This window comes from Simochromis diagramma, unplaced genomic scaffold (genome assembly GCF_900408965.1).
Source record: "Simochromis diagramma unplaced genomic scaffold, fSimDia1.1 OVJJ01000656.1, whole genome shotgun sequence".
Lineage (NCBI taxonomy): Eukaryota > Metazoa > Chordata > Actinopteri > Cichliformes > Cichlidae > Simochromis > Simochromis diagramma.
The window spans coordinates 2,875,358-2,900,471 of NW_024387038.1; the positions used below are offsets into that span (position 1 = coordinate 2,875,358).

Sequence of the window (25,114 nt, forward strand, 5' to 3'; positions counted from 1 at the left end):
ATGTTATTAGAAAAATACTCAAGTACAGACAAATGAAAATTCTACTTATGTACAATAATGAAGTATTTGCAGTTCATAACTTCTAAATTTGAAAGACACTGTCTGAATTAGGTGCCTTTTTTGTAATTTAATGCAAAAACATGCTTAGGAGGTATATATATATATATATATATATATATATATATATATATATATATATATATATATGATTAGCTTTATTCTATGACATTATACACTTTAATGTAAAAATCCTCTCAGGACTGGAACATCCACTGCCTGAGAGCCAAAATGTAACTCCAACTAAATTAGAAAACCAATTTTATGCTATTTATCTATATACAGACATATCTGAACTATATTCATTTTTAAAGTTATGTTTCACAATAAGCCTATGTGCCTAGACATTCAGAAAGCCTATGTAGTGGTAGGGGCTTCAGGTTGTCAGGTTTTGCAAAGAGACCACTGAGTGGTGCTCCATCCCTGCATTATTTGGGCTGACCTCATGGCTGCAAAAGTCACAAGGTCATGATGAATAGGTTAAAGTTGAGCCAGGTGCTTCAGCGCCTCCCCCTCGCAGCGCATGCAGTGGTAGCCCATGGAAGCAGTGATATCGAAGCTGCCCTGGCTGAGGTAAAAGTCCATCGATGGTTTGTTCCAGTCCAGGACGGTGAAGTTGAGCTGGTGGCAACCAGCAGCCAGAGCCAGCTACAGGAGGGCAAAAACAAGAAGAAATTACTGCTAAGCTGAGATATAGCATGGAGGCTTCTTTTTTTCTGCTACCTCTCAGACACTGTTTAGTACTTTTTGCTCACAAATACTGAAAATAGGTTCATCTCCTTTACGTTTATCTTCTCCATTATTCACATGTTTCACTCACCTGTGCCACCTTGCTCATTAGTGCTTTACCAACACCTTTCCCTGAAAGACAGATCACGTGCATTACTTGAGATTTCCTGCAAATATAGGGTCACAGTGATGATGAGACATCTTCTCAGAGGCTGTACTGTACCTCTGAACTCAGGCATCACATACAGGTCCTCCATATAAATGGCTCTGCCTGACCAGGAGCTGTAGGAATAGAAGTAAAGTGCATAGCCGATCTTTGTGTGCCCTGAAAGAAGAAAAATATCAGTCTGAGCTAGCTTACAGTTTACAGTTAATAGTTTCAGTATTCATGAAATTTGTATATTTGTTTTGTCGTTCCTTCCCACTGCGTGAATGATTCTGAATATTTATCACAATGATTACTAAAGACATAATGCTTTACTTTACACTGTAAACACATAACTATTCCTTTACATCAGTGAAAAAATGATACAATTTGTGGTGCTGCTCACAGTTAATGTGCATCGAACTTTATAAATGAAACCTCACATTTCCCAGTGGTGAGGCTGGTTAGGTCATTTTAACCACTATTACTTCTTTGGTTTCTTGGAGGCAGCAGAACATCTGGAGTCATGTTGCTGGTGCCCAGGGACACTATGCAATATATTCAGTTTTAGAAGTTATATTCATTGTTAACTGTAGCCTGGCTCAAAGTGTTAATGCTGTCTTATTTTAATAAACAACACTGTCATATGCAAAACCAGCGTGGCACTAAGGGTGGAAAGAGATCATTTTCAGGCTGGCACATGCCATCCCTCTAGATCCGCCCCTGCTAGTGACTTGATGAATCTGATGATTCTGAGTCCTGAACAATTTAGCTGCTAACTTCTCTGCTGATTGGTTCTGGACAGTTCGTGGATTTATTGAGTTTTTCTAGCAGCTGATGAGAGCGGAGCACAACATTAATGAGGTCCAAGACATAAGTAGCTACTTCTCAGTATAGACTCTGATATTTGAAGTCAGCAGATAGTGGACAGCGGTGACTGTGTGGAAAAACACCTGTGTCATGGGAGGAAAAAGCACAGCTGGGCAGCAGAGAGTAAGTAAGCAAATAAGAAGTGTTTATGGAGGTAGACTGATGTACAATAGAAAGTACTTTGGCAATAAAACTTACTTGCAAAAAACTAAAAAGGAGGCTTACAACACTTTTGTACCCTGTTTAAGTTTTATAATGGTTTATTAAGGTTTACAGAATAATAAATTTTCTTGCAAGAACATGAGCATAAAAAAACAAGAGAAAGGTGACTGTTTCCTATGTTTCTTATTGTCTTTCCCCGACAAGCAACAAAGACTTTGTGCTCACTCTGACCTACAGGCATAGTTAGTATCAGTGTAGTGAAAACAGTGTGTAAAAACTGAGTGTAACATGATCACCTTCTTTGGTTTTGTGCTGTTCTGGCACCTCAGCGATGATCCCATGAAACAACGGGTTATTGGAAAAGCCATCCTGCTCCAAGTCTGAAATGAAATTACAGACATAAACATCCATCCATCTATTCTCTTTCACTTATCCTTGGATGGAGCCTATCCCAGCTACCATAGACAAATAAAGTTTTTTTTTTTACCCTAATTTTAAGGTCACACATTACAGAGTGTTTGTAAACGGGTGTTTTGGACAGAAGAAAGAGGCCAAGGACACTTGGTGGTGGAATGAAGAATTGCAAGAAAGTGTTGAAAGAGGCTAGAAAAAAAAATATTAGAAGAGAGTGTGTTGGGAAGATGGAAGGAACAGTTTGAGGAAATGATGAATGAAGAAAATGAGAGAGAGGAGGACAGGTGGTGAAATAAGAAGTGTAAAGAGGAAGCGAGGGCGGCTATGCAGACGATGAAAAGTGGGAATGTGGTTGGTTCAGAATACATGTACTATTTTCAAAAAGGAGAGAAGTAATGTTCTTAGTTTTATTATATGCTTCTTTGGTACTAGCCTGATGTGGCTTTGATGTCAGTGTTTCTTGAGTCTCTGGGTGTCTATGAGAACGAGAGCAAACTGCTCTTAAAATGATGCTGTCTTTTTATTATAATTATTTTCCTACTTTGCTGTAATTATTATCCTACATCTGGCCTTTGGCATATGTTCTCGATACAATTAGAAAAAGAATAAAACTAAGACTGAAAATAATAAATAACCAACAAAAACTAAACATTTTCAAAAAGTAAAAACTAAAGTGAAATATGAAACTCCACCCCGGAAACTAAACTGAACTAAAAACAAAAAGTCAAAATTGAAAGAAATACTGTATATAAAATTAAAAAAAACCCCAAAAAACTACAGTAACTTGGCTCTGAACCTCTTTTGGGATATCACCTTGGATTTAATATGTTTATGAAGAGTATAAAATAATACATTTACAGTTAAGGCAAAAACCTGAGACATCACTACAAACACTACCTTTCTGGGTCACTTTCACATGCTCTGCCAGGTTTTCATGCTCTGCCAGTTCCTGGAGAAAATCATAAATAGCATCAGCTGCCATCATTTATCAGGACATGCTAACATCACTGTTCCTCAGCCGACAGTAAAAACAGTTTATTAACCTGTTTGCACTGAAACTGTAGAGCACCGCGAGCACAGTTCATCCGATAATATCTCACTAATCTAATGATAACAGCAACATTGTGGTTTTGAAAAATTGCATGAATCACACACACAGCTGGACTGCATGAGCGTCCACATGTGTGCTCACCATGATCATCCGCGCGATGTCTTTGCAGTCGTCCAGGTTTGCCGTGCGGAGGGAGAAAGCCATGTCAAGTGGATTTGATGAGGTTTTGTTCCAGTCTGTTAGAGGACAGACTGTGAGAAGTAGACAAGCTCGAAATTATTGATACTTCAGTTTGCTTTGCTCCTCTGAGTCCAGTGTGTTACTTCAGTTTCAACAAACAGCAGACATGTCCTGGAACCACTTTGCCCTGCTCCTCCTGCTCTGCAGCTGGACACACTCATGTAGGCTGGAGTGTGTGCCACTGAAAAATCTGATATCGATCCAACACCACGCAAATACAGGACCAGACAGAGAGAAGTGTGTCATGACTGATAAAGCGAATGTATCATCAGAACGCTTTATATAACCTACTTCCATACTACTCTCAGCAGTGTCCCTGAGTGAATTTTAAACTGACTCTGAAAGAATGGAAGAGCAGATCAGAAATATAAAGGGATATTTTAACAAAGGGCATTCACTTGGGGCGTCATGTTATGGAAAATGAATAAATACTGAACCTAATAAAGAATATCTCACTGCTGAGAGTAAACCTGGAACACAAAATAAGGTCAGTTCATTCAGCTGTACAATCTCATTTTTTTCAGAAAATCAAATATTATATTTCCCTCTGGTTTTCTTTCTGAAAAGTTTTTTAGCTAATAAATCTAATTAAGCTTCTAAACATTACACGTTTTCATCGATTTTTTTCAACAATGCATTTTCTTTTTATTTCCATTTTACATATGATCGAAGACTTTTGAAAATAATAAAAAGGGTAAATTTGCAGGTTTGTTAGAACAAACTGTTAAGTTGAGTGTATGTCCCACTCTGCATCTGTTGAAAAAACAAACAAACTATAAAGTGCTAAATAATAAATGTGCTATATTAAGATAACTGTAATCCCAGAAGCCAAAGTGACCGTGATGAAGAGTTATATTAACCAGGCTTCAGTGTTTTTTATTACTGATATGAATATAATTTGTTTCCTCTCTGACTCCAGAAGAGAAAGAAGTTTATTTGAAATGTTAGACATATGTTGAATACAAAAACAAATCAAAAGATCCAAGAGGAAATGTAGCTTCAAATATAAGTCAAGCAGAATAAATTCACTCATGTGTGCTGGTCAATATTCATCTGATGTGTTGCCTTGTTTTTGTTAGCTTAATACACATCTGTTGAACTCATCCACAAACAAATGTTTGAAATTTCGCTGATTCTTTGGTATCCATCCAAAATTCAACAGTCCAGTCAAGACTGGCAGCCCAAAGTCCAGCTTGTTATTAACTCCTTTCAGTCTAAGGAACTGGAGACCAAAGGTAGTGACCGCTGACACCGTTCCAGGTGATCCAGAGGTCATTATAATTCAGAGAAACTGGTCAAGCAAATAACCTGTTATATCAGTTAATACAAATACACAGTACACAGCAGTACGGTGGTAATTTTTATCTCTGCTTTGAAAGTCAAAATAATAACCAGTCAAAGATCCCTCTTTTTTAAAAAAACAAAAAAAACAACCAAAGTTTGACACACAAGTTTAGATAAAGAAGCATCATTATATAAAAAATAAAATATAATTTTAGTCTAACGGTGATTTTAGTGAAACGGGTTTGTTTCATGGACATGGACTTTGACCACCAAACATTGAGCCACTCTACCATGATAACAAGTGCTGACATCTCCTGACTAGAGGTGCAAAATATTTTTTTTTCAATTTTTGTAACTTTATGTAGCCAAAGGACTTAACCCATCTACTTTATTTACCATCAGAGTGCAAATTAAACAGTTCTTTACGTGGTGAGGAGGATGAACTTGTTTCAAGAATTTAACGAGTTTAAAGTTTTACTGCTGCCAATGCTGAAAGTGTCACTGGCTCATCACACTGTGTGCTATCCGCCTAGCTGAACTGGTTTAAAAGTAGCATGGCAACTGCTTATTTATAGGAATTACAATTCATAATATAGTATCAAAACAAAAACTGTAGAAATGGGATTTTGTGTTGTCATCTTCAGTGCAGGCGGATAAGTACAACACATTCTCTCAGGTCTCCGTCTTAAAAACTTTTCTCCCGTCACCACTGAGCAGACGTTTTCTCACAGACTCATTGGAGGACTTCTTTTGGTTGAGGATTCCTTGTCATGCTAAAATTACTCCTCAGTGGCGCTTGAGCAACCTGGGCCTTGGTGTCACTGAGATGTTGTTCTGCTGTGTTGTTAAAATTACTTAAAAGTTAGACAGCTCTTCCCTGCTCCGGGTTTTATCACCTTTCTCAGGTAGCCATCCTCCTCTCAGTCTTAGAATTACATATACAGTGGACCTGTGTTGGATATTATAGTCACTGAGACAGTGACCATCCGTCAGCTCCCTGCCTTGAAAAATAATTCTCTGTTGATCTGAAACAGACATAAACTAAAAAGTTAAAATCAGGCACCAAAAGTCAAGAAAGGCTAATAATTTCTACAAACTGAAAATACTTTTTCATTTACAATTTGTAAAAAAAACATCAAAAAACCAAACAAAAAACATCTACTTGCAATTATGTGACCTGTGTATGTGTGTATTTGGTGTTCGCCCAGATGCCCGTACTACGAAGCAGGATTTCATCTTATCCACGTAACTTTCTATGCTATAAAGCTCAGTCGCTTCTCGGATTGCCATGGTAACCATGGTTACCATGCTAGGGTCTTGCTGTGAATGGTTAGATCAGCAGGTATGAAATCACTGCCCGGTACCAATCAGATCTCTGGAAAACTCCATCACCATTCCTGGAAGATCTTTTTTTTTTCTATCAGATATCCTGAGCTGATTCAGCTCAGGATATCTGATGAATACTGAGGATTTATAAGGAAAGAGAAAATGTAATGACTTTAGTCTCAACTGATTTCACCTAAAGAACTTGCAAATGATCCTTAAAGCACTGCCACATGTTAAATGACAATATTGTGGGGTCTGTTGATAATTATATTCAAAGTTATATATAATGGATGTGACTTAAGTATCATATCTCAGCTCAAGAATGATCAAGAATATGAAGTTTGTTCATAACAACTTGCATATGTAATTCCTGAAATATATAAATACGCCTGTATAGACCTGCGTGCTGTAAAGAACAAGAAATTCATAACAGGTTATTTATTTTAATACAGGAAAATCCGAAATATAAATATATCTCAACGACCTGTCCTTCTTCAACACTGGGGTAGATTGCTGAGCTTGCAACTAAACGCACCACGTAAACCTACTGAACTACAGTGCAAACTGATTAGAGCAGACTGTGTGAAAGCAGGGCGCTTTTGCATAAAAAAAATCATGTAACACCTGAAGGAGTGAGTGGATAGCAGTTTTTCTAACACTATGTGTAAGGCAGTAATCTGTAACTGTTGAATGACCTTTTTAATCACAATCATGCAGTGTATTAGTAGCGATTTCAGGCCTACCGGGGGGAACTCCTTCTTTCTCCTTTATTCGAAGCTTTAAACTCTCAACAGTATCATCGCTCTCCACTTCAAGCTCAAATCTCAATCCCTTTTCCGTTATGACCGTAACCGTGAGCGGCATTTTCGCGACGCTTCTTTCAGACCTTGTACTTTAAGTTTCCAATAATGGAAACTATCGTTCGAGTGGCCCTGTGTACAAAATTTGACGCGCTTCTTCTTCTTCTGTTTTTTTTTAAATTAAACTTTTAGGTGTATTACCGCCACCTTCTAGAGTGGCGTATGGATCAGAAACTACAGTAGCCTACCGCCATTATATTCTTTCACAAGTTTAAAAATAACAAAAACTATAAACATTGAGAAATAATTCCCTTATCCTTAAATGATTCTTGTTTTATAAGAATATAGCATATATATGAATATGTGCTCCATTTCTGTGCAATAATCACAATAACCTGTTGCACATTTGTTAATTATTCTTTCCATTTCTTTGGTAGTTCTCCTTCTTCCCACATCTTGTAATATACTCTATCAATATTTCCTAACTTGCATCACTCAGATTATTTAAGCATGCAATAACTGATTTGATCTGTACCATGGATGTTTTTTTCCCAGATTTCTTTAATGCCTTGTTTAATTCAAAAAAGAAAAATTTATATGAATTACATCCTCATTATTTTCTTAATCATGAAGTATTTTGATATTTCTCTGTAATGTTGTTTCCCATCCTCTTTTTTCTTTGTCATAAAGGTTGTCTGTACTATCCACCTTTGCAAATGATTTTGCTAATAATTCAGATTTATTTATCTAATTTTTATCATTATCTATTATTGCTGGGAAGTAATAATCTTTTGAATTACCAGACTTAGGTTTAATTGTACAGTGAACCCTGTCTAATGGTGTATTTTTACCCAGTAATTCACAGTATTTTCTCCAATAAAGATTTTTACTGTCTTTATAACCCTTCAAACCTCTGCTTGTTTCCATATTTTCTGTATATATTTTTATGTTTTGAAAACCTCATTCCGTTGTTTTATTGCTAATGTACATTCTGCTTTCCACCTTGGTACTTTCCTCACAGACACCTCAGTTAGAGCCAAGCCTCACTCTCCATCACCACCACCATGTAGACTCAAAGGGGTCCTGTCCTAAATCCTATCACCGCTCAGATTCTGTCTGCCATGATGGGTCATCATACATTAATTTCTCTGTCTCAATAAATAATGTTTAAGTGATCTCTCCTTATTGCCAATGGACAGATGCAGGGATATTAATCGTCACACACTTGTGCAGTAAAGAGGATGAATGTTGTAGACAGAATAAGACAGCTGATCAAGTTGTTTCACTAACTCATCTAAACTAAGCATTTTGAAGAGGATTAAGCAGCCTTGGCAGTTGTTTGACTTGAAATGGCAACTGTAACATTTTGACAGCTTGTTTTGAAACTATAGAGTGGAAAGTTGAGATTTTGTGTTACAATGCAAAGCATAAAAGTAAAAACTAGTGAGAAGTAAATGTCTGTGAAGGTTCTCAGTCATCCAGGTCATCGTAGTCAAAGGAGCTTGCAAAGAAAAGCGTCTGTCCTTCTTATCCTCCCTCGTCAGCAAAGAGGCACAGAAAAGAAGATCAGACACCAGCGAGGGAGGATAAGAAGGACAGACGCAACAACATTGTCATCCCCTATGTAGCCGGTGTATCAGAAAAACTCAGGAGGGTTTTCTCCAAGCATGACATCCCGGTGCATTTCAGACCCAGCAACACACTCAGACAAAAACTGGTTCACCCGAAAGACAAAACGCCAAAACACAAACTTAACAATGTGGTGTATGCTGTACAGTGCAGCGAGGAATGCCCAGACCTCTACATTGGAGAGACCAAACAGCCACTTCACAAGCGCATGGCACAACACAGAAGAGCCACCTCCACAGGACAAGACTCAGCAGTCCATCTGCATCTTAAGGATAAAGGACACTCTTTCGAGGATGCCAATGTTCACATTTTGGACAGAAAGGACAGATGGTTTGAAAGAGGAGTGAAAGAAGCCATCTATGTCCATTGTGAGCGACCATCTTTGAACAGAGGCGGGGGTTTACGACACCAACTCTCTGCCATCTATAATCCAGTTTTGAGATCCCTTCCCAGATGCCTTAACGCCCACTCACATCCTGGGCCATCTGATCTCAGGAATTCGCATGATAAGGTGGGGTCAGGTTTCACAATGAACTCACCCGAAACTCTGGCTGATTGGGACCCACGCCCAGTTTCCCACCTTGGCTCAGGCGATTAGAGGATCATCAGGGGGTCCTTTTGTTCTCTGTGGGGGGGATACTCCCACTAGGTTTATATCTGGGACTCTCCACCATTTGACCTTAGAACTGAAGAAGCTTCTCGGATGAGAGGTGAAACGTCTTCAAGTAACTTAAAGAAGTCCAGACGCTTTTCTTTGCAAGCTCCTTTGACTAGTGAGAAGTAAAGTAGTGAAGTAACTGTACTTCATTTCTTTTTTAATTCTGACAGCTGCTAAATGTGGAAGACAGTATCTGAATTATGTGTCTTATTGGTAACTTAATACAAAAAACATCCTCAGGAGAAATGTATACAATTCACTTTATTCTATGACGTTACACACTGGAACATCCACTGCTTGTAAATTACATGTAACTGCAAAAATGTAACTGCAACTAAATTAGAAAACAAATTTAATGCCATTTATAAAATAAACACATATCTGAACTATATTCATTTTAAAAAGGCGTGCTGCACTCTTAGCTTATATGCACAGACCTTCAGACAGCCTATGTAACAGTTATCCTTGTAACGCTGAGGTAGGGGCTTCAGGTTGTTAGGTTTTGCAAAGAGGCCACTGAGTGGTGCTCCATCCCTGCAAAGTGTGGGCTGACCTCATGGCTGCACAAGGTCACAAGGTCACAAGGTCATAACGGATGGGTTAAAGTTGAGCCAGGTGCTTCAGCGCCTCCCCCTCGCAGCGCATGCAGTGGTAGCCCATGGAAGCAGTGATATCGAAGCAGCCCTGGCTGAGGTAAAAGTCCATAGATGGTTTGTTCCAGTCCAGGACGGTCAAGTTGAGCTGGTGGCAACCAGCAGCCAGAGCCAGCTACAGGAGGGCAAAAACAAGAAGGAAGACAGGAATGACTGCTGAGCTGAAAAGACGCATGGAGGCTTCTTCTGTATGCTGCCTCTGAGACACTGGCTAGTATGTTTTCGTGCAAATATTGAAAATAAAAAAAGCTTCAAGGTTTATCTTCTACAGTGTTTATATGTTTCACTCACCTGTGCCACCTTGCTCATTAGTGCTTTACCGACACCTTTCCCTGAAAGACAGATCATGTGCATTACTTGAGATTTCCTGCAAATATAGGGTCACAATGAAGATGAGATATCTTCTCAGAGGCTGTACTGTACCTCTGAACTCAGGCATCACATACAGGTCCTCCATATAAATGGCTCTGCCTGACAAATGAGCTGTAGGAATAGAAATAAAGTGCATAGCCGATTTTCGTGTACCCTGAAAGTAGAAAAATATCTACTGGTAAAAACAGTCGACATTTAGAAGAAGCTAAACTGTGTCTGTATTCATAAAATTTGTATATTTGTTTTGCCGTTCCTTCCAACTGAGTGAATGACTCTGAACATTTATCAGAGTGATTATTAACAGCATAATGCTTTACTTTACACTGTAAACACATAAATATGTATCATTTCCTTTACATCAGTGAAAAAATGATACAAATTTTGGTGGTGCTCACAGTTAATGTGCAGCAAACTTTATAAATAAAACCTCACATTTTTAACCTTTTGTTAAAAATCTGCCCTGTTTTTTTGTTTCTCCTGCTCGCCCACTCTGTCGGTTATTTTCCACTTACTTTAAGGGTTTTGTCACATATGGGTTCATATGTTTTTTTAAACACTCAACCATCAGTTCTAAGTTTGTTACAGCTGTTAGACAGTAGATCGCAACAGTGTGTGAGAAAACTGAGCGTAACATGATCACCTTCTTTGGTTTTGTGCTGTTCTGGCACCTCAGCGATGATCCCGTGAAAGAACGGGTTCTTGGAAAAGCCATCCTGCTCCAAGTCTGAAAAGAAATTATAGATACTGTTACACGGTGTTTTCACAAGGGGAAATTCAGTTTACATTTAACAGTTTGAGGCTTTTTATCAAAATGTAATCTTAGCTAAGAGAGAGCTTTAAAACCAGTTCTTGACCTTTTGTTGGAAAATACAGTGCAATGGTTTTTCCTCAAAGGTCCATAATTCCTAATTTTAGAATGAAGCTTCCTGGGAAAACCTGTTACCTGGTGGTAGAAACAAATGGCTCACAGACAAATACTTTATTATGGTGTGAAAAATCTACTTAGCTTACACAAATATAACTAAACAACTAAATTTGGGGTAGCTGTAGCTCAGGCGGTAGAACAGGTCATTTACTCATTGGAAGGTTGATGGTTCGATCCCTGGCTTCCCCTAGTCTGCATGCCAAATATCCTTGGGCAAGATACTAACTCCAAATTGCTCTCCGATGCATCCATCGGAATATGCATGTGTGTGAATGTTAGTTAGAAAGCACTAAATAAAAATGTGCTTGTGTGTATGGGTGAATGCACAAGTTGTATAAAGTGCTTTGAGTGCTCATAAGAGTATAAAAGCGTTATATAAGAACCAGTCCATTTACCATAAACACCAAACTATATTTGATCCAGATACTTTTTGGTTAGAAGTGTGTTTTATCTGGACGTGCATTCCCACTTCAGCTCCTGGCAGAAACTCCAGCTGTGGTCGAAGCCCACATTGCTTCAAGATGCACGTGACTCTATAGAGGAGGTCAGCAGAGAGGTACAACAGTGTCTACAGCCATCTGTAAAACACGGTATAGGCTCTGTCATGTTTCAGAGCTGCCTTTCAGCCAGTGTGGTGTTGGATATCCTGTCAAAATGCTGAAATTATGAATGCAGAAATGTGCCACCAGAATTTGATCAACCATTCAACACAATCTGGAAAGTTTCTGATTAGCAACACTTTCGTCTTTTATCTTTCATCAAGCACTGCCAGTCATGGACTGAAGCAGCTGCATCTGCATTTATAAAAATGTCAGTTGAATGTGTACGTGTCTTAGCTCAGTTTATTTTACAGCTGCAGACATTAAAATTTAGTTTCTGTGTTTCACTGACAAGATTTTATAAGATCTCATTTTCCCAAAGTCAAGAATAAACTGTGCACCTCCAAAAATATCACCTTGGATTTAATCGTTTTATAAATATTATAAAAAAAATACCCTGAAAGTCAAGGCAGAGAACTTGAGACATGACTACATACACTACCTTTCTGGGTGACTTTCACGTGGTCTGACACTTTCTCATATTCTGCCAGCTCCTGGAAAAAAACAAACAAAGCATGAGCTCATCGTTCATAATGAGCTCTCTTAACATTTATTAGCCTGTTTGCACTGAAACTAAAGAGCAAAAGCGAGCACATTGCATCTGAACCATGTAATAATGACAGCAGCAGCAGAGAGGTTGACGGATGTCAGCCTGATGGTTGATGCATGTCACTAAATGTCTTACACACACAGCTGGACTGCGGGCGCATGTTTCCGCTCACCATGATCATGCGCGCGATGTCCTTGCAGCCGCCCAGGTTGGCTGCACGGATTGAGAAGTCCATGCTGAGTGGATGTGGTGATGATCGGTTGTGATCGCAGAGCTGGACAGCCGCGTTTCCTTCAACTTCTTCTTCTTCTTCTTTGGGATTTAAAAGCAGTTGGCATCCATCTCCATTGCATTACCGCCCCCTGTCACATGTACTGCACTCCTCTGTCTTTGCCAGTTTTTTCTTTACAGGTAGAGTTCCCTGCTAACGCATCTGCTTTCTGATTCCCCAGAATCCCTGTGAGAGCTGATGCCACATGAACACGATTTTTATCCACTGACTTTTATCCACTAATTAACTGTGAACTGACTGACAACATGGCATAAACTAAAAACCAGCTGTCCCCAAAAGATACCAAAACTTGCCTGCCATCATTTCCTCTTCCTAATCTAGCTAGCAAAATTGTACATTGCCTAAAATCATGTACACTGAGAAGATTTTTTATGTATACCAACCGGATACCTGGGAATAGTCTCAGTGACTCCTGTCAAATGACTCCTGTTGTGGCTCTTTTGAATCATCTGAAAAAATTTGCACATATTCTTTATATATGAGGTCCCCAAGAGTGAAATCTTCTTTTCTTTAGCATGTGCATTTTGAGACCTCCATACTGGAATTGCAAGACAAATCACAAAAGTCAGTTTTTTAGACTTTTATGTCATCAAAAATGTTTTTTTTCTTTTAAACTAATCCAGTATTTTGCAGCATGCTGCCTTATTTGAATCCAAAGTGGAGTCATCCATCAACAACCTTTACACCATCACTATCACAAGAAGGTGGTCAGAGCTGATCCCTGATTTGATCCCATCCTCACATTCAAACCCATCTGTCACTCCTATCACACATCACCACTATCTCAGTGTCCTCAAACATGTCATGAACAAGCTGTGACACGGATTGCCAGCCCCGGCAAAAAAAAAAAAAAAAAGCTGCCCGTACTCATGTTGCCCCGACATCAGCCAGCGCATTTTGGGGATGGAATAGGCACCGGGCGGGGCGGCGGGGGACTCTCTGGCTGACCGGAGCAGCATCTAATAACAACACGTTCTCACTCCCAAAGCGTAACATTTTACGACAAATCGTCAACATGTTGAGAACGGGCTCGTTGTGGTGATCCTCGGGTTGGGGGATGGGCGTTCATACTGGAGTCCAAAATTAAAACCAATGGAAGATGGACAAGAAAAGTTCAGGTGCTCAGTGTAGAAAAAAAGGGAAAAGAAGAGGAGGAGAAACGAGCAAAAGATACAGGTAAGCAGATGTGTCATTGGATAATGGCAGCTCATGTATCCCGAAACTATCAGAATCATAATCAGAATACTTTATTAATCCCTAAGGAAATTATGTGCGTTACAGTTGGTCCAAGAAGAAATTGTAGAAGGAGTGTTTGCCCAGGGGTTTCTGTTAAAGAATCAAGCAATTAAAAAAATCATTTTAACTTATAACAAACATCTGTGTAATTAAACCTGATCGATTCTCTTGCTCTTCAAACCAAAAATAATATTATAATAAAAAAAAAGCTGAAGCATCAGTTTAAAAAAATGAGAAAGAAGGGAGCAGAATTTCATTTCCCAGTCCTGTAAAATAACAGTTTCACTCATTATTTCTCTTGTGCTTTGCCCTTTTTCCACACTTTTGCTTACTTTGTTTAAACAGTTTATTTGTTAATGTTTCCTTCATTATTTTCAAATCATCTCTCAATACTGCATTTGAAAATATTAAATAAAATAGTATTACTTCAAAGGTTTAGGACACCTGATTGGCTGTGGAAGTAATGCGCACACACCTCGGATCAATTTGAAATAAATAAAAAAATAAATTAGATTTAAAATTGTGGAATTTATTTTAAATATAAAACACACACACACAAAAAAGAGGTCGTCTGTCCAACAGGTATGACACAGGGCAATGATCACAGCATGCAAGCAAATCCTGACATTTAATTTGCTTGTTTTTGATGTTCATCCTCAGTTGTTGCATGTTTGTCTTCTCCGTCGCTAATCTCAACCTGTCTATTAGATTATCACAGCTGCATCTCTGTCACTAACTTCACTCCTGAATTTTCATGATGCCGGACAATTTCTTTATGTCCATTTCCCCCCCAAGTGTCCTGAAAAACCTTCATTTACTGGGTAATCTCATTTACAGCAGAGTTCAGATCCAACACTAATTATCACTGTAATTATACTTGTCCATCATTTTTGTGTGTATTATCACTCTGCAGTGTGATAACTGACTTTGCTTTCTCATAAGCGTCTTCTCTCTGGTCATATTTGTCACTTATTGCAGGTGGAAAACCTGCCTGTTTTAACTATCTACAGCACGAATAATAAAATACATAATAAAATAAAAAAATATATATATAAAGAAACAGATGCCTGTGGTAACAATTATGACTCTTGCTTTTTGCCTTTCTGTAAAATAAAAGATATGCACTCTGGGATCTAGAAGAAGAAATAGAAAAAAAGAGAAAACACAACTTAAAAAAACCTTAAAACAATTTTGATAAATACAATCTGCACTTGTGATTAGAGTTTGGTGTAACATACTCCATACGTACAGTCATCTATATTATATTTGTGTTTAAATAAACTATAAATATTGATATATTTGCAAATTAATCTATAGCAAGAACAAGAAGAAAGACAAAAACCTACTTCTCCTGGAATGGTTGGTAATCAAGCTATGAAGGAAAAAAAACCAAATATAACATGATGAATTTTTCTTTTATGTTTATACATAAAGATACAATACAGTAATTTTGGAACGTGTTTCAATTACACTGAAGAAAACGCAATCAGCCTTACCGGTGTGACCTGGGTATCATCAAACTTATACCATCTGTCTTCATCCTGGGTTTTGATTGTTGCGCTGTAATGGCCGCCTCTCATACCACCAAAATGATCCACAACTGCATACAGTTCGTACACCTCACTCTGATCCCAGAGGACAAAAAATAACAAAGTGAGAAAGAAAAATGAAGATGATTTTGATCAAATATTAAAGTACACTTTGTAAATACCCCTGGTATTTGCAGGCTGTAGGGAACCTCCACAAAACAGCTGGTTTTGAAGTAGGACATGTAACTGTAGTTGAACTCAAACCTCTTCAGCAGCAGAATCAAAACATCTGGGTGATGTTTTATTACATCTGTCTGAGTGAAAAATATGGGTTTTTAATGTGTGTCATTTTGTTATAATTTCATTAAATCAATATCAATGTTCAGAAATCACAAAAAAAATCTTCATTTACAATAGTAGCATCAACTTTGTGACCGCAGCGGTCACAGTACATCTGGTGTTCTCCATTTAGACATGTAGGTCTGAAAAACTCCTCAATGCCGTTCACCTGAAAAATGAAAACTAACTCAGAAGCAGCTTTGATAAAGATGTGCCGAAGAGCTCAGTGTTCACAAAGGTTTTCTCAAGAAGGGCATGCTAACATTAATAATTCATGACCTCTTTAAAAGACATAATATTGTCTTTTGAAGAGAGATATAAACAGTAAAAACAAACCAAAAGTCCAACATCCATGAACACATATCAGTGAACTCAGGACTTGGACTGTAGAGTTGATTAGATGTGTCAGAAAAAGAAAAAAAGGTATTGGACAGATCTGAAGACAAACTGAAAGGACTACAATTTCATTGGCAGTTTACCTCAGTGGGATTTAGATCCAGTATGTAAAATTTCACATAATCTTGGTTAAGCTTCAAATTTTTTTTGTAGAATTCAGACATGAACTCTCTAAGACCTCAGTAACACAGGCTCACATACTTGATAAGTGTTGGAAAGTGTGTATTCCCAGTTAGCGGTTGCTGGCAGTCACTGGGTGAAACTGGTCACAAAGATGCTGAACCAAAAAACTCGTTGAAATTCCTTTGGTTGCTAGTATTTTGCCATGGTTTTCAAGTTTGGATGATAGCCATTAAAACCTTCAGCCACCACTCGCTAACCCATTTTCCACAAAACAAACAAAAATCACACCAAAAACTCAATTTTGTTTTTCTAAAAAACATTGGATTAGGTTTACCTTTTCCTATAATTTCTCACTAAAAGATACATTTGTTGCATTTTCTGTCTTAGGATATTTACATGACTCATGAGACTATAAGTCAACTGTGTTATGTTTGTTTTGTAATGCATTGAAAGTAATAAGAAATATATTTTTAAAAAAGAAACATTTTCAGAAATAATATTAATTAATATGTTTCGACACAAGCAGGATCTAAGGCAGCATCTGATTTTTATGTGTCCACATAGTTCCCAATCAAACAAAAGTGTTCATTAAGGAAAATGATAGAATAACACAGATATGTTACTGGCAATATTATGTGAACTTGTTGCAGCTGTGAGTCCTGAAAACAGAAACATGCTGAGAAGTTTATGTACTTACTACACTGTAGTCTTGATTGTAAAAATCCACCAATGACAGTGGAAGATGCCAAAATGGTGCATCCCTGTCAGTCTCTTTATGACCTTTAGAGCAGGTGATTTGGTTTGCTAACAGACCGTGGAAGATCTGAAAACATAAATGAACAAAAACATATAATTAAGTATTATTTTCAAACCAAACGATTCCATTTGATATTGACAAAGACCTTACCTGTGATGCCTCGGGACTGGTCATTGTTAAAATCTTCTCGATGCATTCAGCAGCATCTCGCTGTTCATACACTGGGTGAAGAAATATATGTGCATGTCTTTAACAAACATATTCATTAATTTAAAAAATATATAACCCCATAATTATTCACTACAATCAAAAATGCCAATCATAAACCCTCAAAATGTTGTGTAAACTGATCAAGTTTCTCAAAAACATGAAACATCAAAAACATTATTCAAAGGTTTTGTTGTCTGTGTGTTATCATACTGTACCTCTGTTGATGCCCAGCTGGGTTATTATTTTGTGTGTGTTTGCTGTATGTTTCTGTAAATTATCAAACAAGTCTGTAAGGGCACCAAGAAGCCCAATGCCAACATTTTGTTTGGAGGACCTAAACAAAGACAAAGTCCCCATAAGTAATAAAAATGAACCATAGACCCCATTAAATGCACATATGTGACAATAATAAACCTTTTCACAGCTTCTCTGAAGTCTTCGGTCATAAACAGCACCTGCAGCACACTGTTCAGGTAACATGTCGCACCTTGGTTTACCAGCCCATGGTATTTATTATTAGCTTCTGTAAATTGCAGAATAAGAACATGAGTGTGCATCATAAACTGCCAGCACAGACAGAAGGTCGTCAGAAAATAGCTCGTTCCCTTTTGCGTCTTTTCTACAATCCATTGAAGTCAATGATTTGATCTACATTTGCTAACATATAATACCAAGAATAATTTTTAAATAATAGAATTAATTAAATCTTGAAACTCATTTTTTTTAACCCTGGCTTTTCATTCGAGTTCCGCTTAAGTACCATCAGATTTTTTAAAATGTTGTTTATGTTGTCACTACATAATGTATTTGCGTCTTCTCACGTTTCGTTTTACTGTATTTAGTTTCTATTGTTCATTAATTAACCTGTAATACATTTTGGTTAACTTTGCTGTTGCTTGTAAATGTGCTGTAGAAAACACTGACATTTACAAATTGACATTGACATTCCTTGTCAGGTACCTAGCAGGTTAAGAAAGGCACGTCCTTACAAATGGCGCAAGGTGTATAAATTCTCATCATATGTCAGTAAACTCTTAATAATAAAGCAGCTCAATTGAAGACGCTCTGAGTAAAGGACAGTTCCTCTTTCAACAGCGTTTCCAGGCTGAATTTAAAGCCGTCTGAAGAGCGTAGGAAAAACTTTATATAGAGAGCACACAGAAGAACAATTAACCAAAAATAAATAAATACTTCGAAATTCACTACAAATCTTACCCACAGAGGTAGAGATGGTCTTGAAACCATGTCGACCAAATAAACGCATTTTCTGCCCCTCTGACGATCTACAAAGAAATTGTTGTTGGAGGCAGAAACAAACGCGATTATTTTGAAAAGAAATCAAAGTAAGCCAAAGATGCAGGCCTGCCTTCAACACAGTTTTAAGACATTTCTTCAGATATTTGTTAATAAAATAGTTCATTCGCTATAGGAGCATTAGGCTATCTCAATCTCCCGTGCAGTTAAAAACACTCCGACTATCGCTTTCTCTTTCACTTCTGCCGGATCAGTGATGGGTTCAAGGCGTGTCGGAAATGTTATTTGTTAAAAATGCGCATTTCTGTCACTGTTTCCTATTCTACAGGTGCAAACTCAGCAGCTTTCTTTCTCTTCCCAAACTGTTCTGTTCTCAGTATTTCTGTTCCCAACAATAGCTGGCATCAGCTGTTGCACTAACCTGGAGGTTCCTGAGTACAGCAGGCTACACATCACCAACCTTTAAAAAAATATTTATTGCACATCTTATATCTTAATATTTATTCAGATTCAGTTCAACTCAGTTTTATTTATATAGCGCCAAATCACAACAACTGTCTTCAAGAAGCTTTATATTGCAAGGTAAAGACCCTATATTAATACCAAAAAACAGACATTACCCCAACAATCTTAAGACAACCATAAGAACCATAAGACAGACATTTAGTATAATAGATTTATTTTATGCAATGTCAGAAACTGTATGTTTCAAATGTGAACATTACAAAGGATAACTGCAATTTAAAAAGCTTATACAAGGGTCTGGTGCTTTTCCTCATTCATCTTTGCACTTTGTCGTTTTCATACTGTTTCTCTCACTTATCACTTTCTAGCACTTAGCCCATCTTGTGAAAATCTTTTTGAGACTGTGAGGGCAATTAAAAACGTAGAAGTGCACTTTAGATGTTTTTATGCCAAAGAATCTGAGGCTGCCAGTGGTGAGATTTACAGGATTTGTATAGTAATGAGATTCCATTTCCTGTGGACACCGTAAACACCTTAAAGCAAAAGAAGTATCAGATATCATGAGGCATCAGAAGAAGCAGCAGTGACAATCACATGTTGAGATGGTGTCTGTCAGACTCTTGGTCTTACAGCAACTTTAATCACCATAAAAATGTCAGATATCTGCAGACCCCACAGTATCAAGAAAATCAAAGCGATACAAACCCGTCCATCTTTTGCCTCAGCTAAAGAAAGGTTACCAAAAATATTGATGGTTAAAAACTGTATTCAAAGACAAGTTGACCTCTAGAACTTTCTTTTTTAAGCAAGCTCATCCAAAGCTAGCCCAGTAGAGCCCAATAATGAAAAAGGAAGACAGAGGAACCAAAAGACGAAAGAACCCGAGTTACACATACACTTCATTCTTGTTTTCATGTTTTCCTCCACACAGGGATGGAGGTCTGCCTTGGCGCGACCCCACTGGGGCACATTCTGTATGGTGAACTGGAACATTCACGCTTTAGTTTCAGGCAGACAAAACAGAACTCCATTTTGCAGCGAGGACATTTGATATTTTTACATTTTTTTCTGTTATGCTCCACCCTCAGGCCACATGTAGGACAGAGTCTGATGGCGGGGCAGCTGGTGACGCCCTCCACCTCAGGCAGATCAATGGTTTTACATGTCTGCAGAAGTTGCAGGTCCTTGTTCTCACAGCCGTCGTTGTCGCAGCGGTCAGATCGAGGGCCTGAACCCTTCCATGGTTTCAGACACTGCCAGCAGAAGTAGAATTTCTTCTTTTGAACAGCTGTGCATACAACACACTGGACACACAGGTTAGACAGATCCATCCTCTCCACGCTTGTTTTGCACTGTGGGCACTGATGTGAAAATAAATGAAGGGACATTTTTAAGAGAAACCCAACCACAATATTAAAAAATATTGAGTCCACTGGATTTCACTGAAATCAAGAAGCTGTAAACAATAAAAAGGAAAAACAAATTAAAACATAAATAACTGGGTCACTTACTTCCTGAACCTCGCAGTGGTCTGCAAGAGCCAGACGGGCCATGCTCTCTTCAAAGTGCTGCATTTCCTCCACAGTCAGATCAGCCAGTCTGCGCACCTCCTGGTACGACCACTCTTTATTACACTGCTTGGTTCCCTCCACTAAAGCCGGACATCTGAATTTGTAATTCCCCTTTAAAAAAAATTACAATTTCAAAAAAAAAAAGTTAATTTAATTAATTAGAATTTGTTGTTTTTAAAACTCCTACTTTTATTTTTAATGCATTTTTATACCTTCATTCTTTTACGTTTTTATATAGTTGTTAAATCTGCAACATGTTTAGCTACACATATAAACAGTAAACCAAAACATTTCTGCAGATTACCTATTGGCACCCAATCATGTGATAACTTAAACAAAATCAGTGTATTTTACAAGTTCAATAATTTTACCTCTTTTTGCTACAAACACATAAAGCTGTTAAAATCAATCTGAAATGATTTTACCAAAAACTCCAAAGACTAAATTTTAGATGGAATTATATAATAACTATAATAACAGACCGGTATTTGTATCTGTATTTGTATTTGAGTAAAATTCAAAATAGGTGTAAAAATCCAGTTTTTTGCATTACACTTCTAATTAATGTTAGGGTGTAATTATTCTTTAATTATATCCATTATAATAATTATGGATGTGCAATATTAGTTGATGGTTTTCCATAAATCCAGCAATGAACATGTAACAAGGAACCTCATTGAAAAGAAAATAACATCCATTGCCTCATTCATGGTTAAAACCAACAACTAGTAAAATACCACTGTGAACATTATGAACCCCCACCACCTTGGATGGGTGGTGGTGAACAGACAGTGAAACTGACTTGCAGGGACAGAACATGGCTGTGATGATGAATTGGTGCTTGTGGGGGGATTGGCAGACAGTACCAGGAATAAGATGCTTTAAGTGCATGTGATTATGCATAACAGATGTTGACAGATGTTTGATATCTCTGCCTCTGCTGATTTGACTTTTGCACACATTACATATCACTTTGGTTTCATCTGCAGCACTGAATGTAAAATGCTTCCACACAGAACTGGAACAAGTTTTTTGGCTGGTGGAGGACCAAGAGATGGCTCAGCAGCAGCAACACTCTTTTCTATTGAGTTGACCAAATCCATGTGGGGAGTTTCAGCTACGTTAATAAGGACAACGGGAAGCTCTGCTAAGGTTAACTGGCCTATAGCCTACATCTTGCTGTCTGCAAAAAACGAGTAACTTAAATGTACCAACTCCCACAAGTGCATACAATTCAACAAAACTACACAAGCATGTCAACAGCCTATTGTCTAAATTACCGAGGGTACAAAAATTCTATTCAACAAAAATAGTGATGCAGTTCAGTCTTTTATCGCTCAGCTGAGTCTTCTCTGTTGCTGTGTGGAGCAGCCTGTGTCAGTCACCTTTCACACGTCACTCATTCATCCGGTCATGCACTGCAGTCTCATAAGGAAACTCAGCCTTTTAATATGAAGTTTTTCTTGTTCCCGAATACAAATATTTTTTAAAGTATTTGTTCGAAATAAGTATTCATAAAAAACACGATATTTGTTCCTTTCCGAATACGTATTCAGGTTCGGCTCCACCCCATCACATACATTATCTGCTACAAAGACATGACACACCTGATCCAGCAGGGTACGACACCATCGTGTTAGAGATTCAGGAGTGACAGCGTGGCCACAGGACATCTCTGCTCTGAGAGAGTCATCACCTGAGGAAGAAGTGGACAATAACAGATGTATCAGTTACACTACATATACTGGGTTGCACCAAAATATAATAAACTCCGTGGCTCATGAAAAATTTAAAAAAGGAATAGGAGAAATTTTATAATGTGTGGTAATGACTGTCAGAAAAAAATGTTTGTAGCAGTTTTTGTGGGGCAACATGGTGGTGAAAAAGAAAAAAAAATCTTACACAGTGGATTCAGATCATCTGGCCTGTTGATGAACTTTAGGGTAGAATCTAGTGGATCGTATCGCTTCTCCACCTGCTCCGGTCCTGGAGCGCTCATTTGGGTTCTACGGAAAGAAAATCTGACACTATGAATACTGTCTGGTTTAGTCTTATGTTTAGTTTAGTTAGTTTAGTTTAGTCTAGTATATGGATTTCAAATCGCATCTGCCGTTATCACCTGTCACAAGAACCATGTCTTTTCCAGACTCGATACGATAAAAACGTTAAAAGGCATTAAAGATGTATTTAAAGTACTTATGAGCCATTACATTTCTTTCTCACAATCGCTGTTCTAGTTCATGTTAAAGCTGTATGATGGGGCTGAGTTTAAGGCCACACCAAACTCATTCAGCCACGCCTTTATGGAGCTTGCATTCTGCACTGGAATGTGCATGTACGAACATGTATTCATTTATGATCACGGGCTGAATAATGTTGACTCATGTTAGAAAATGTCAGTTTTCATTGTTACACAAAGCTGCTACAAAATGTGTAAAAGGACGAAGGGGTCTGAAGCGACTGCATGCTCACAGTGTTGTGTGAGCTATGATGAGCTGTTTAAACAACATCCAGGGAATTTCCAGTTGGATGAAACTGAAAGCACCAAGTGCACTAAGTGCTTTCAGTTTTGATTGCCTATTATTTTTAAATTGAAAACACCTTTAAGAACAGTGATCACTCTATTAACAATGACATACATAACCATATTAGGACTACCTTATGTCACAGATTCTATAAGATGACACAGATTTAATTAGCAAAGGAGCAAAGACTGCAAATATCAAGAGTAGGTTTAAAAAGTGAAACGTAACATCTTACCCTGTTGGCACAGCTTGTGTTGCTTTAGTTTCTGGTACTTTCCTTCTTCTTTTACTTCCCGACCGGTATGGGAACAGCAACCTAAAAGTAAAAGGGAATAACTTAGTAAGTTATTGCTTAAACCTGTGGACAAAATGTGAACCATCACAGAAAATCTAACTAAGCTTCCTAAACGCACAGAAATATAGAGAAACATATATAGTGACAACTTATTGTCATCACATAGACACAATTTATTTTTATTTTATTTTATTCTACCTCAGGGAAACCTATCATCAGTGGCCATTATATATTATATATGTGTGTGTACCGAAGGAGTTACGAATTAAAAAATAAAATATACACCACTTAAAAACAAAGAGTGAGCTCACGTACCCGTTTAAATAAAGCTTCAATAAAGCTTCACACATGACTTCGACTGTACTTGGAGACCTAAAGGATGAAGAAGAACAGCAGACAGCATGCATGCAGTTTAATTTTAGCATGTTACAATAAAGTGCTGTACTCGACAGAAACAGTTTACACTACAAACAAACAAACAAAACAAACCTATAACACAAGTCTTATGAGTGTATAAAGCAAGATTTGAATACCTAACTGGTGTGCAAACAGGGACACTAACGCGTACTCACCGCTCCTCAGCAGGACCGCTAAGCGACGACTGTACTTGGAGACCTAAAGGATGAAGAAGAACAGCAGACAGCATGCATGCAGTTTAATTTTAGCATGTTACAATAAAGTGCTGTACTCGACAGAAACAGTTTACACTACAAAAAAAAAAAAAAAACAAACTATAACACAAGTCTTATGAGTGTATAAAGCAAGATTTGAATACCTAACTGGTGTGCAAACAGGGACACTAACGCGTACTCACCGCTCCTCAGCAGGACCGCTAAGCGACGACTGTACTAACCTCGAGGAAGTGACATGACAGGAAGTCAGTCGAACATCGCGCAGAGGAATTTTTTTTCTTTCTTTTCTTTCTTTTTTTTAAAATCACGCAGAGAAAATAAAAGCTCCGAAATATAGAAATTAAATGCACACACACACACACACACACACACACAGCGAGACAGAGAGAATAAGAGAGAGAGTTTCTACTTTTTCTGCGTTAACAATTCACTTCACTGATATAAATAATTAAATAAATCTATAGCAAACACCCGCTTAAATGCTGCTTATCGATAAATGAATCAACAAATACAACAGCATAATGCATAATGTAGTTCACTCTTCTATGGATGCTCCGTCAATGCTTACTTTTAATTCATTATTATACTCTTCTGCGAGCAAGAAATCTTAGTCTTCATCCTCTACAGCAGTGGTTCCCAAACTTCAGAAAATAATTAAGCAAATACAAGTAATCTGCAATAAATTACAGGTAGTAAGAAAATAAACTACTAACTCTTTTACTACACACCTACACAGGTATTTTTGAAAACGCAGCTGTTTCATCCACACGTAAAGGGATATATATATATATATATATATATATATATATATATATATATATATATATATATATATATATATAAAACCCCATCAAAATCCAGACCACATGTGAATAATCCAGTCAGAGCATAGGAACACAGTCTATGGCTGAGCACTGCTCTAGTCTCACCTGTTAGAGTGAGATAAACAAAGGCATGAAGCCAAATTGTACTTGTTAAATAGCTGGTCTGACTTTATTAAATATTCTTTGAAAAAAATTAATTAAA

General features: G+C 37.7%; 2 protein-coding genes and 1 pseudogene across 4 annotated transcripts; all 3 read right to left on the bottom strand.

The window, feature by feature from the left end:
* Positions 1 to 229: 229 nt before the first annotated feature.
* On the bottom strand, positions 230 to 4,092 carry LOC120740994 (thialysine N-epsilon-acetyltransferase-like). Its single transcript, XM_040043586.1, has 6 exons — positions 3,570 to 4,092; positions 3,275 to 3,326; positions 2,260 to 2,343; positions 1,010 to 1,111; positions 878 to 918; positions 230 to 705 (listed from the first exon to the last, which is right to left on the bottom strand). The coding sequence occupies exons 1-6, from the start codon at positions 3,630 to 3,632 to the stop codon at positions 538 to 540; spliced, it is 510 nt and encodes a 169-aa protein (XP_039899520.1). The 5' UTR covers positions 3,633 to 4,092; the 3' UTR covers positions 230 to 537.
* A 998-nt stretch (positions 4,093 to 5,090) lies between these two features.
* On the bottom strand, positions 5,091 to 13,317 carry LOC120740996 (annotated as a pseudogene).
* A 1,183-nt stretch (positions 13,318 to 14,500) lies between these two features.
* On the bottom strand, positions 14,501 to 24,338 carry LOC120740978 (ubiquitin carboxyl-terminal hydrolase 4-like). Of its 3 annotated transcripts, XM_040043566.1 has the most exons (10): positions 18,562 to 19,975; positions 17,761 to 17,869; positions 17,562 to 17,680; positions 17,287 to 17,357; positions 17,077 to 17,202; positions 15,934 to 16,029; positions 15,704 to 15,835; positions 15,489 to 15,617; positions 15,339 to 15,364; positions 14,501 to 15,125 (listed from the first exon to the last, which is right to left on the bottom strand). In XM_040043566.1, the coding sequence occupies exons 1-10, from the start codon at positions 18,764 to 18,766 to the stop codon at positions 14,993 to 14,995; spliced, it is 1,146 nt and encodes a 381-aa protein (XP_039899500.1). In that variant the 5' UTR covers positions 18,767 to 19,975; the 3' UTR covers positions 14,501 to 14,992. The 3 variants fall into 3 exon arrangements, with proteins under 3 accessions (XP_039899500.1, XP_039899502.1, XP_039899501.1); XM_040043568.1 differs by lacking the exons at positions 14,501 to 15,125; positions 15,339 to 15,364; positions 15,489 to 15,617; ... (3 more) ...; positions 17,287 to 17,357; positions 17,562 to 17,680 and adding exons at positions 20,577 to 20,747; positions 22,244 to 22,332; positions 22,539 to 22,642; ... (1 more) ...; positions 23,772 to 23,828; positions 24,271 to 24,338 and having other exon boundaries at positions 17,768 to 17,869; positions 18,562 to 20,426; XM_040043567.1 differs by lacking the exons at positions 14,501 to 15,125; positions 15,339 to 15,364; positions 15,489 to 15,617; ... (3 more) ...; positions 17,287 to 17,357; positions 17,562 to 17,680 and adding exons at positions 20,577 to 20,747; positions 22,244 to 22,332; positions 22,539 to 22,642; ... (1 more) ...; positions 23,772 to 23,828; positions 24,029 to 24,117 and having other exon boundaries at positions 17,768 to 17,869; positions 18,562 to 20,426.
* Positions 24,339 to 25,114: the final 776 nt, after the last annotated feature.